The 14,020-nt window shown below is 40.6% G+C and overlaps 1 protein-coding gene across 5 annotated transcripts in view; it reads right to left on the bottom strand.

The window, feature by feature from the left end:
- LOC143975271 (uncharacterized) overlaps window positions 1–14,020 on the bottom strand; it is a 137,612-nt gene that overhangs the window by 8,275 nt on the left and 115,317 nt on the right. For all 5 annotated transcript variants that reach the window (XM_077477496.1, XM_077477499.1, XM_077477500.1 and 2 more), the window contains one exon: window positions 8,367–8,459. In XM_077477496.1, coding sequence (XP_077333622.1) covers window positions 8,367–8,459 — 93 coding nt within the window. The remainder of the gene's footprint in view (window positions 1–8,366; window positions 8,460–14,020) is intronic.

Here is a 14,020-nt window from a genome sequence, read left to right as displayed (position 1 = left end):
TAGACCTGTCACAGGCACTTGTCAAAAGTGTCAACTACGCTTCCCACAATAAAAAGTGCTCTATGTATGGAGGATGGGCGGATGAATGAAACGTCCACCTCCTCCATTCATAGAGCCCTTTTCATTGTGGGAAGCAATAGTACAGTATTTATAAACTGAGCAAGGGGGCGGAAAGGGTGGCAGTAATTGGTACAATTGAAGAGTGCCTGTGGCCAGTCCACAGCGGCTCATATTACCCCTGTAGCCCTGGCAGATCACAACTGGGGGGTTATGGGGTGGCAGAGAAATGAACATTTCAACAAACAGGGCCACTACCAGGAACACTTCTCATCCAATGAAAATGTCATTTCATCACTGATAGTAATAAAATCCATTTCACCCATAGAAAACATAACCTTTTGCGGTTACATTACATAAAGACTTATAATCAAGAGACTGTTCTGAAAAAGTCGACTGAATTAAAATATATTGCTTAGAGGTAGAGGATTATTAATACCACATTATTCCTAGGTTGCTTGTCACCTTATGCTCACAGAGACAATGAAAGTACATTTTAATTATTGGTTTAATCTGCAGCAGAGCGCTAATGACACTTTCTTTTGTACCCTAACGTTGCAGTTTTTGGTAAGAGACATTTTGTTCTAATGTATACAAACGAGATGAGTAGTTTATATTGAAACATTACCTGTAGGACAAACAATTAATTGGGTGACTTTGTCAAGAGTTCTTTGCCTAACACACATATTTAATTACAGAGTGTGGGTAATGGATCCAGCTGTGTATCCAGGTTAAATGTCTAGCTCTTCTTGCTGTATTGTTTTGCGGTTTGTCAGTGTGATTCTCCTGTAAGTTTCACTATGTAGCATTTGGGGAAATGTCTTATCCAGAAGCTGATTATGAATGTGAAAGCCATTAAATAGCACAACCAATAAATACTCCCCACAGGCCTGTTGATGAATTTTTGGTATGACTATGTAATATTTTCGTACAAATGAGCAGTATTATAAAAAAGCATTGCAATGCTTAATTTTTACATAACGCTGCTCATTTGTGCAGAAAACACATTGCACATGAACATAGCTCCCAACTGTCCCTGATTTCGAGGGACAGTCCCTGATTTGAAATAAAGTCCCTCTGTCCCTCTTTCCTCCTAATTTTTCCCTCATTTTGGTCTGATCTATATACTTGTAGATAAAATATAAAGATAAAAAATAAAAAGTGTTTCCCAGTGCTAAACCTTTCATCCAATTTCTAAATTGCTGCATTTGTAAATTCCAAAATCCAGTATAAAGGAATAGTAATGGTAAAAAAAAAAGCACTTGTGGGTTTAACTAATAATTTTTTCTAAATGTAATTCTCCTTTAGGCTAGGTTCACATTGCAGCGATGCGGGAACGCCGCGAATCCGCTGCGTGTTCCCGCATCGCATGCCTCCCGGCGGCAGTTCACACTGCCCTATGCGAACTGCTGGGAGTGTCAGTGAAACGTTAATGGCACCCCCAGATCAGTTTGCATATCGCAGTGCGATCTGCAAACTCGGACAGGAATCGGATCGCATGGTGTGAACACCCATGCGATCCGATTCTGCTGCGGACCAAAAAAAGGGTCCTGTGCGAGTTTGGGGTGGGTGCGATGCGAATTCAGCCATAATATCTGTATGGCTGAACTCGCATCGCACAGAGATAGGATGTGATTTGCACTGCAGTGCGGTGCGAATCATATCCGGTTCTCGTAACCGCAGCAGTGTGAACCCAGCCTTAAGGGGTTGTGACAAAGGGTGTGTCCTATGCCTACATACATTTGCTAATAGGTGCTCCTCATTCCCATCTCAGAAAGTTGGGAGGTATGCATGAATAATAAATAAATGTATTATGCCGCGTACACACGATCGGAATTCCGGCCAGAAAAAGACCGATGAGAGCTTTTCATCGGAAAATGCGACCGTGTGTATGCCAGCAAAAATTGATAGCATGTTCTCAATTTTCCCGACGGAAAAACTTTCTATCGAAAATTCCGATTGTGTGTATGCAATTCCAATATGCCAAAAATCAGGCATGCTCAGATTCAACTACGAGACAGAAGCTATTGGGCACTGGCTATTGAACTTCCTTTTTCTAGTCCCGTCATACGTGTTGTACGTCACCACGTTATAAACGATCGGAATTTGGTGTGACCGCGTGTAGGCAAGACAGCTTGAGCCAAATTCCGTCGGGAAAACCATCAGAGCTTTTTCCGACGAGAATTCCGATCGTGTGTACATGGCATTAGAAATATGCTGCACACCCACAGGGAAAATTTTATTACATGTTGAAAAGACTAAATACTAACCCTGACAGTTTAGTAGCTACCTCAATACAAAGCACTTATACCCCCTTCCTGCCCAGGTCATTTTTCAGCTTTCAGAGCTGTCACACTTTGAATGACAATTGCGCGGTCATGCTACACTGTAACATGTGAAATTGTTATAATTTTCTTTACACAAATAGAGCTTTCTTTTGGTGGCATTTAATCACTCCTGGGTTTTTTATTTTTTCCTAAAAAGTTAGTTTCTGTCAGTAAATTTAGTATATAAGTAATTTTTCTCCTTCACTGATGGGCACTGATGAGGCAGCACTGATGGGCACTGATAGGCTGCACTGATGGGCACTGATGCGGTGGAACTTATGGGCACTTATGAGGCGGCACTTATGGGCACTGATTAGGTGGCACTGATAAAGAGGCACGAATATGCCGCACTTATGGGCACTGATATGTGGCAATAATGAGCACTGATAGATGGCAATGATGAGTGGCACTGGTGGGCACTGGGCACAGATAGGCGGCACTGGTGGGCACAGATAGGCAGCACTGGTGGGCACAGATAGGTGTCACTGATGGGTGGCATTGATGGGCACTGATGGGCATTGATGGGTGGCATTGATGGGCAGCAGTCGTGAGCACTGATAGCCAGCAGGGATGGGCATTGATAGGCACTGATTGCTAGTACTTGTGGGCACAGATTGGTGGCAATTGTGGGCACTGGTTGGCACTGATTGCTGGCAGTGGTGGGCTATCATTGGTGGCACTGGTGGGCACTTAATTGTAATCAGGGCACTGATGATCAGATAGGCGGCACTAGTGGGCAGTGCCACCTATCCTAACAACCTGGAAGCAAGTGAAGAACTCTGGAGTAGCTACTTCAGTGATTTCCAGCTTCCAGGCGCATTGGCCAGGTATTGGACCACTGTAACTATGTATAAAATATCCATATCTGGAATTCATCTTTAAGGAGAAACTGCAGTCTGGTCACATAATTTGTAATAAAAACATCTTTGCCATTCTGGAGCTTCCCTCCAACCATTTTGCATATTATTTTATATATACTGTGATTCTGTACTTGCCAAATATGCTGCATAAATCTCCCACTAAATCTGGCTGCAATCATTTTAACTGTGGTTAGCTGAAGCTGCTGCCTGTTCACTTCCTGGATTTACACAGACACACAGAGGCACACTTCCAGCTCTGAAGCCCTGCAGATCTCATTGGCCCTCTTATGACTCATCCCCCCTCTCTTCCTGGCAAACTCTCACAAGAGTGAGAGACAGATGTGTATCAGGTCATAAGCCTAGGCTACTGGCCAGACAAGAAAGAGGAAGTGGGCTGTATAAGTTATTTATTGGCAGAAAAAAAATGTTTTACTATCCAAAGTTAAAACAACAAGGGCAGAAGATTTAATAGATGGAAAGTTGAAAAAAATTACTGAAGGTTTGCTTCAAATATTTGTGACCTTGGCACCTTAACCGATTGCCTACCGCCTCACGCCGATATACGTCAGCAGAAGGGCTCGTACAGGCAAACTAACGTACCTGAACATTGCCCTTTAAGGGGTGGCCTGTGGGCGCGTGCACGCACACAGCAAGCTCCATGAGTCAAGTCGCGGGTCCCGCGGACTCGATGTCAGCAGGAATACCCGCAATCATCTCACGGAGAGGAAAAACGGTGAGATGCTAATGTAAACAAGCATCTCCCCGTACTGCCTAATGATAGTGTCACTGATCTCCGCTCCCTGTGATCGGGAGCAGAGATCAGTGACGTGTCACATGTAGCCACGCAGTTAGAATCACTCCCCAGGACATACTTAACCCCTACACTGCCCCTAATGGTTAACCCCTTCACTGCCAGTGTCATTTACACAGGAATCAGTACATTTGTATAGCACTGATTGCTGTATAAATGCCAATGGTCCCAAAAATGTGTCAACAATGTCCGATGTGTCCGCCATAATGTCACAATCATGATAAAAATCGCTGATCATCGCCATTACTAGTAAAAAAAAAAAATTAATTCATAAAATTTATAAAAATGCCTAAAACTATCCCCTTTTTTGTTAACACTATAACTTTTGCGCAAACCAATCAGTAAGCGCTTATTGTGATTTTTTTTTTACCAAAATTATGTATAAGAATACATATCGGCCTAAACTGAGGAAAAATTATTATTTTTTTATATCTTTTTGGGGGATATTTATTATAGCAAAATGTAATTAGTAATGTGTTTTTTTCAAAATTTACGCTCTTTTTTGTTTACAGCGCAAAAAATAAAAACCGCAAGGGTGATCAAATACCACTAAAAGAAAGCTCTATTTGTGGAAAAAAAAGGACGTTAATTTTGTTTGGGAGCCACGTCGCACAACCGCGCAATTGTCAGTTAAATAAAACAATGCAGTGCTGAATTGCAAAAAGTGCTCTGGTCTTTGGCCAGCAAAATGGTCCGAGGTTAAGGAATATCCAAAGCCAAAACTTTTTTTGTTTTGTATGACATAAGGGAGGGTTAAAACACCTGTAAAGTATTTTGTGGCCCTTTGGGAAGATTTCCCTTAATTTCCTGTTCCATGCATACAGAATGAAATGGGAGAATACCTCCCGAAAGTAAGCAAAACTTCCTCTTAGAGAATGGTTGTTCGAACAGGTGTCCCCATTGGAAGATTTGACCACTATTCCTGCTCTGGTGGAAATTCTAGTGGCAACCAAAAAAAGAAACCTGACAGGGTTGATAGCGTTTCAATACACTATCCAAAACTAAAAAAATACTTTGGGCTTTTGATATACACTATATTGCTAAAAGTATTGGGACGCCTACCTTTACACACACATGAACTTTAATGACATCCCAATCTTAGTCTGTAGGGTTCAATATTGAGTTGGCCCACACTTTGCAGCTACTGTTCTGGGAAGGCTGTCCACAAGGTTTAAGAGTGTCTATGGGAATGTTTGTTCCAGAAGCACATTTGTGAGGTCAGGCACTGATGTTGAATGAAAAGGCCTGGCTGGCAATCTCCTCTCTAATTAATCCCAAAGGCGTTCTATAGGGTTGAGATGAGGACTCTGTGCAGGCCAGTCAAGTTCCTCCATGCTACACTCACGTATCCACACTATATTGGCAAAAGTACTGGGCAATCCCTTCAAAATATTTGGTGGAGGGGGAATTAAGGTGTGGGGTTGTTTTTCATGGGTCCGGCTTGTCCCCTTAGTTCCAGTAAAGGGAACTCAAGGCATCAGCATGCCAAGACATTTTGGACAATTTCAATCTCCCAGCTTTGCGGAAACAGTTTGGGGGTGGTCCCTTCCTGTTCCAACATGACTGCACACCAGTGCATAAAGCAAGGTCCATAAAGACATGGATGAGCAAGTTTGGGTTGGAGGAACTTAACTGACCTTAACTGACCTCAACCCGATAGAACACCTTTGGGATGAATTAGAGCAGACTGTGAGCCAGGCCTTCTTGTCCAACATCAATGCCTGACCTCACCATTGCACTTCTGGAAGAATGGTCAAACATTCCCGTAGACACTCCTAATCCTTGTGGACAGCCTTCCCAGAAGAGCTGAAGCTGTTATAGCTGCAAAGGGTGGGCCAGCTCAATATTGAACCCTACAGACCAAGACTGGAATACCATTAAATTTTTTAGCAATATTGTGTACTTTAATGACAATATTAAAACACCTTTCCTAATTTCCTGCTGCCAAGTCTATTTCTGGTGATTGTGGAGTATTTTTTTAGGCATTTTTCAGTTGTATTACAGGTGCTTTTGCACTTGTATAAAGCTTCAGGAGTTTGTTTCCTGTGCTGGGCAAGGGAAGGAGAGCCGTTTTCTAGGAGAGGAGTTGTTCAGGTGTAAAAATTCTGCACATATGCGCGTATTCCACATTTACAGGGGCTCCTATTAAAGTCTATGGAACCAAAAATATCTAAATATGCTAAACTAAAAAAAAACTTGTGCTTTTTTTTCAACATAGGGCGACTAAGCGTAAAAGTGTTAACAAGGACAGTTAGAAAGAATGAGACTCCGTGTTGTCAGGCATAGTCAAGCTTAGGAAAACAAGCACAAAAATGCTCAAGTGTGAATGGAGGCTTACCAGCTTTCAAATTGACAGCAGCCTCTGCTTGCATATATGAAGCTTTTGAGCAGTGTGTGTAAACACTGTTCAGAAGCATGATTCAGAAGTTCACAGTCACATTATTTTACTCATCTCACAATTAAATTGGTGACTTTTAATCTACATACAATGTAAGTCAATGCAACTCTTCAGATTTATAAAACACCTTATTAACCCTTAGATAACCCTAAACTGTCCTGATCAACTTTTTCATCTGTAAATGCTATACAGTATACAAAGTACCCATAGATGACTCGATTTTCTTTTTACTCAATTCACCAACTCACTGTGTTGATGGGGGAATCCCTCCCATTAGTGTAATTGTGTTCTGCTGGCGGTGGGTGGTATGGAGAGCCTTCCTGGCCAGCAGAACACAATGATTACTGCTAACAGTTATATCTGCCAGCAGTAATCACATGTAAAAAATCCAACAGGGTGGTTGTACTTTATGGATCAACTTGGGTACAATCAGCCTGCCCATGTATGGATCACATCCCTGCTGGTCCCAGCCAAACCATCTTAATTTTGATCCATGTGTGGCTGGTTTAATTGTACTAAAAGTCAAGAAGCTCATTTAATTCACCTTAGAAGAGAAGTATGGGTTTAAGAAAAGAAAGATCCCAGCTTCTAAATCTCAGGACTGAGCGATCAAAGACTACTGATCTCTCAGTTCTCAGTGTTCAGTGAGTAGAGAGCTCTCTGCTCTGCCCCTCCAGTGCTCATGGAGCACCATGCTGTAGAGGAGGTGGTTGCAGCTGGCTCAATCTCCTAGTGGTTCGCTGAAAGGTTAGTCCAGTTGTTAGTCCAGCTACCTGGGTGGATCCTGACTGTAAAGTTGGGATCGATCCAGAGCCTGGATCGGCTGAGTTAGGTCAGCTGACATCAGGTTTCAGCCCACTGTCAGCTGAAAATGGGTCACAGGGGTGCAGAACGAACTGCACTCCTGTGAGCCATAGAAGGAGTAGGGCCAAAAGAGTTTTAGCCATTTCTTCTCATTTAATTTGAGTTCTTTGTAAGCCTCAGCAAAAGAAGCACATGTCTCTCTATAGAGTCATTGAGAACATGGTTCTTGAAGCCTGTGCTATGTGACATTCTAGCTTTCTGCTTTTTCCATCACCAATCTCATTTAAAAAAAACAAGGTAGGTTTGAATCTGATTGAAAGCTGCGAAAAGCATACTGTATTAGCACTGGCATTGTTTTCAGATGTCTATGCATGGGAAATGAGGAAAAGCAGAGGGAGTATAGTGAGGCAAGCCTGGAGTTGCAGTGGGCAGGGAAGGGGAAAGATCCAACCTATCTTCAAAAGCTAATCTAAAGTCACCTCATTAAAGTTATATTTATATTTCTGATGTCCAGTAATATGGTGACTTCTGTGGTCTTTGCATACAAAGACTGACATTATTTAGAACAGTGAGGCCACCAGCACACACTTGGGCATCACTAAGATGGCAGAGCGTGTGTTTTGGGGATCTCTACTCCAGATTGATGCCTGTGTTAAAACTCTGCAGCTAAACAGCCAGGAACCCAAGCAGTGTGCATCTGGGGAGTGGGAGAGGGTGGGTAATGGGGGTAAGATAATGATAATTTTGAAACATTTGTATGCACTTTTTTTGTTTATAGTTTGTATGTATAGGCGACAACTTAGAATGTGAGTAATGCTGTTAATTTGTTGCTTGAAACTTAATAAAAAAAGTATTAAAGGAAAAAAGAAAATGAAGCCAGTAAAAGGTGAAGATCAAGCTGCATTACACAGGAATCTTTAGATATCTGCAGCTTAGCTTTATTGTTTATAGCTTTATATTTAGATTGTGAAATTTGAAAGTCGTGTCTGTATTTACCTTTACAGTAAACATGCAATAAGGGGCAAAAATAAGTGCTTACACAACACATCTTGTCTTCCCTTTATGTGAATATTTTACACAAAAAAAAATAAAAAATTGTACAGACTTACTTTTGTAGAATCAAAATGTGAGTCAAACTCTGTATTTAATGCCATCCTCTTAAAAACATCCTGTGCAATTATCTTACTCATTTCTGATGTCACCTGAAAATAGATGTAATTTATAAAATAATAATTGTATTATTTGTTGTATTTATTTCTATAACACTGACATATTCCTCATGACTGACTTCTGATGGGAGATGGGCTCTATTCTAATGCAGGTATATATGGATGTGTTACATTGTCAGCGAAAATTTGGCTGTACGCAGAGCACACAACCAAATTTCCTGTTTCTAATAATAATAATAACATTTAGTCTCATGATATAATGCATCTTACCTAAAAACCCACTCATCCAAGTAAACAGACACGACCATCCTTAAGCTCTCAGTTCTGTCAGCATCCCTCACTCACACTACAAACAGGAAGTGTTGGTTTCAGCCAATCACTTCTTACCATGGGAAGTGACATCACAGGAAATGAAAAACAGTAAAGGAGAGGGCACTCATGGGAAGGGAAAGAGGAGGGGGAGTGCACACGCCCCCTCTTAGTCAGCATGCAGCCCAGCCAATACTGTTCAAAGTAAACAGTATCTAGTAAGCTCATTCTACTGGTTCTTACAGGCTTGAGAAAATCTGCGGGAACATTGCTACTGGTGTTGTTAATATACGGTACGGGTACACTGACAAGGCAGATACCAATGTCCTCTTATTAAAGCAGATAGTATCCAAAAGGCATAGCGTAGCCACACAGAGATAAAATAATATGTTTCTCTCGTTATGTGGACTTCGCTTCTCTAATGCGCATAATCATTTGAAGGCAAGAAGCCCAGCGCATTGCGCTTGGTACCTACAAACCGACGAACATCCACAGACACAGAGAACACGTCTCAAATCCCATGAGAAGGTTTTCATACTGACCGTTTTTACCACTGGTCTCGATTCAACCCAAGTGCGCTCTGCTAGAGCGCTCCTCGATTAGATTAGACACAGGGAGACAGATGACAATCTATAAAACACACATCCTAGAATAAAATGTTCACACATTTTATACAATAAAAATTCCACAACAACATGTGTTATGTTACACATGGCTGGTCTGATAAAAGGTAACAAACTGGAGTCATGGGTGGAGAGCACATTTTGAGGCCAAGATAATAGAGCATCATAATAAAGGAGAGCTAACAGGACTTTGTATGTTTGTGTTTATTGCTAAAGTTTAATTAGTACATTTCCTACAACAAATAGGTTTAGTCACAAAGCTTCCAACCTTCTTTTTTTTTTATTCCAAACTTCAATAGTAACTCGAAAAGAAAAGGCAATGTGTGATGTCTGTTGGATTTATTCCATATCAGACTATTCACTGTTGTGTGACAGCAATATTACCTAACCAAGCATTAAATTATAGTTCAAACTAGTCTACAGCAGTCTTTTTTTTAACAAGAGTTCCATAGAACTCTAGAATTCCTCTAGAGATTGCTAGGAGTTCCTTGAGAAATTAACAATTTTTGCTTCCCAGACAAGTAACATCTGATAACAATGATTTTCTTTTTATCTATATGCGGAGGAAGTGGGATTCTCCCCAATGATCACAGATGGAGGGAGCATTCTTCCCAGTGCACACCACACGTATGTACCCTGAGCTGTAGACAAAAGAATTATCAGCAGGGGTTCCTTGAGACTGGGAAGTTATTCCTCTGTGCTTAAAAGACTGAGAAAGGCTGGTCCACAGCTAGGGACCATACCTGAGTCTTAATGATTACAATATATTTAGATCAGTTAAAGGGCAAATTCTTTTGAAGCAACCATAATTAACTCTACCAGCCTGTAAAATGTTTTCTGTGTGGTGTCAGAGGCTTTGACTGTTGTCCTATTTTATATGGTTCTTCTCCCCTTACTCACATTTTTTCTCATTTGTATTGCAAACCACATGTTCTTTTAGGAAAAGGTCCCATTTAAATGACACAGGTAAGGTAGTGGTACAAAGTGCAATAACTCACACAACATCATTTCATTTTTCAAAACAAGTGCTAAAGCTTATTTCACCTTACAATGCTATATGTTGTGCAACAGGATCAATCCAGAAGTCTACAAGTCTTCAACAGAAACAATGGAAACTTGGGATGTTTTCCCTAATGACTCAGGACCTCAAAATTCCAGGGAGCTCCAATATTTCAACATTATTTTTGGCAGTGTTAATAGTTGATCTGCCCCCTCAAGCCTCATGAACCTACTGGCCAGTAAGACCATCCATCATGTGATGAGCCAATAGGAAGATGCTGGATGAACATAAATAAAGGGGAGGGGGAGAGTTCAAACAGCTAACAACACTGCTAGAAAGTATCTGTATTTTCATATTAGACTTCATATTAGAACACCTTGGGGTTCATAGCGCCTACGTCATTTGCAGGTAAATTGAATTATATATAGAGGCACAGCTAGGTATCTGCATTGTAGTATTAAAGTGGTTATAAACCCTCACATTGTTAAAGTACACATTTGGTTTAAAATAGAAATGACAGGAAAACACTTGTATATATATATATATATATATATATATATATATATATATATATATATATATATAGATAGTAAATGTCTATCAGTGTTGCATGACCGTGCAATTGTCAAAGTGGAACAGCATTGAAATCTGAAAACTGACCTGGGCTGGAAGGGGGTGAAAGTTCCTGGTATTAAAGGGGTAAAGGTTGCATGGTGACATCATTCCTACTGCTCACCAGAGAGCATCTTCTCTTTTGCTTTTCACTTGCACTTTGATTCAGAATTCTTAGTTGGCTTTCCCTATTATATACTGCTTCTCCAATGCTGAATACAGTATCTATTAAGATGCTGAACTGAGGTCCTAGGGCTGTATCATAAAATATTTGCAGAAATTCTGCCCTTTTTCCTTTTATTAGACTTTATAGAATTACTGTACGTTACTGTATACTACTTCAGCAATGAGCCACGTACCCCAGCAGGTGTTTTTGTTGCCCATTCAGAACAGAACAGGGTTACTGTTAGCACAGCCAGCCATAATCTATTTAGTACCCTAACACATTGCCAAAACAGATTGCGAGTAGCTTTTTAATTGGTTGTTCTAGGCCAGTCATAGCAAACTGCCTCTTTTGTGGCCTTCAGTTGGTCTAAGAACATTCCTGAATAAGGCCCCAGCTGTCCTCTGGTTGATAAAAGCTACACTTCTGAGATAATTCTGCAGCTAAAAACGTCAACATGTTTTACAGTCCCCTTTTTGTTCAAATAAAATGTAAGTTTTATCTTACACAGTACTATATTACCTATTAAGAAAGTGTTTTAGGGGGAAATATGTAGGTTGGGGCCTCCATACTTTTTTTGCAAAATGGACACAGACAAAAGCAAACATCTGTCAGGGGTTCTAGCCTTCCCTTACTTTACTAAAGAAAAGCATTTTTATTCCTGTCTGTGTTGCTGCTCTAAAGATCCCCTTAGTTCCCGTCTGGTAAAACATTATCAACAAGACAGAAAGTGAGGGGTAAAGGGGAGCCCTGGATAGCAGTAAAAACATTACGCTTCACTTCATCCAAAACAAGAAGGAAAAAATGTTGGCTGGACATTCACTTTTAAAATTTAAATATTATTACACTCATTTCAGCTCATGATTTCGTTTGACTTTGATGTGTCTGCTCTAAACTATTGTGCATTATTCTGAATTGCACTGGGTTTCTTTTATAACCAGCGCAAGGGCTTATGATTCTTGGCAAAGCACAGCAAAAAATATAAAGCAAATACAAATCATCTTTTAAATATAAAATGTTAAATTAAATATCTTCATTTTATAAGTTACTGTACTCTGCACATCATTTTCCTCTTTGCATTGCCTTACTAAATACAGTACAATCTGGTAATACAGAGAATAAATGAACACACTGCATCTGGCTAAAATCAATAAGTCTGTTCAATTTATGTTCATGTAATAGGAATACACTGCACAAACAATTAGCAGGCTTTTCAAACTGATTAAAGGAGTTCTCCAGTCCAGTCACCATTCACCAACAATCGTTTTTTTGACAATCCATTATAAAATCCTTAAAAAATCTCCTTTAATGTTGTGAGTTCTGCTTGTCTGCTGGTCATCTCTTTGTACAACTTCTTGGACTCTCTGCATGCTTTGCAGCCTTTCCTGCTGTTTATTTTAAATTTCTAAGGACTACATATCCCATGGTACCTTAATGCCTGCAAGCAGTGATTCCTGTACTGACTCCGCCTTCTGAAGCTCCTCCTCTAAACTCTCTGTAGTTCAGAAGGCAGGCTCTGTGAAATGTGTGCCTACTTACAGGGCATAATGATTACATGTCACAGAATTCAAGGACGTGAATGTGAAGGGATTTTCACAACGTAAGTTTACAAAGTTCAAGATCATTCAGATTAATAGTAGGCTAGAAATAACTGAAACGTAATGTGGAAAATGTATTTATTATATTACATTTTGACCACAGATTTAGGTGAGAGACTTCAGGCTCCTGTCACATGATTCTGTGCTGAGCAGCCTCTCTCTCTGTGAACTACAAAGGGCAATGTTTTGATAAAGGTGAAACCCAGCCTGTATTTCTGCAAGCTGAAATTGAGGAACAAAAATGACACTGGGAACCATGGGGATTGGGAATAAATGCAAAAATATTTTAACATGTTTTAACTTATTGTAACTTGTGCAGTTCTTAGCACCATCAAATGTGAATGCAATTTCCTTTTTTTTTTATGAATTTAATATTTTTAATGGTATCACACTATGTGGAGTTTTAATTGCTTTTAGGCTTTGTTCACACTGGTGCGATGTGGAAACCACCGCAATTCCTGTGCAGGTTCCCACATTGCAACTGACTCACAGGCAGTTCACACTGACATCTGCGACTTGCTGCAGGTGTCAATATAAGGTTAATGACACCCCCAAATCAGTTTTCAGAATGCAGTGTGAACTATGGAATTGGTTTGCATGGGTCTAAGCACCCATGCGATCCAATGCCAGTGCGGACCAAAAAAAAAGGGTCCTGCACCATTTGGCGCGAATGTAAAAATTGTATGGCTGAATTTGCATCTCGCAGACATCGCATGTGATGTGCACAGAAATGCGGTTCAAATCACATGCTATGTCTGGGATCGCATAAGTGTGAATCCAGCCTTAGGTCTTATGCACACTGGGCATTTTGCACCAGCACATAGGACTCCAGCCTTTAGGTGTGGGTGGAAGGCACAGGCACACCAGCTGAATGTTACTAACGTTTCTGAAAGGTGTGGCCAGGGGCAAATACCCAGAACACAACCAGTCTGCTTTCTGAGTATTCATCCCCTGGTGCATACTGCCCTCAACCCTAGCACCAGCCCACTGCAGCAGCTGTTTTGCCCCATACACACGATCGGAAATTCCACCAGCAGTCCAATGAGAGCTTTTAGTTGGAAAATGCAATTGTGTGTATGCTCCATCTGACTTTTGCTGGCGGAATTTCAGCCAGCAAAAGGTTGACAGCATTTTCTCAATTTTTTGGTCGGAAAAAGTTCCGACCGGAAATTCCGATCGTCTGTACAAATTCCGACATGCAAAATTCCTATGCATGCTCGGAAACAATTTGACGCATGCTCGGAAGCATTGAACTTAATTTTCTTGGCTTGTCGTAGTGTTGTACGTCA

Source organism: Lithobates pipiens, unplaced genomic scaffold (assembly GCF_037356315.1).
Source record: "Lithobates pipiens isolate NorthernLeopardFrog02 unplaced genomic scaffold, aLitPip1_a1.2 Scaffold_13, whole genome shotgun sequence".
Lineage (NCBI taxonomy): Eukaryota > Metazoa > Chordata > Amphibia > Anura > Ranidae > Lithobates > Lithobates pipiens.
Note: the sequence above shows the minus strand (reverse complement) of the source record. Positions and strands in the feature narration are given on the sequence as shown.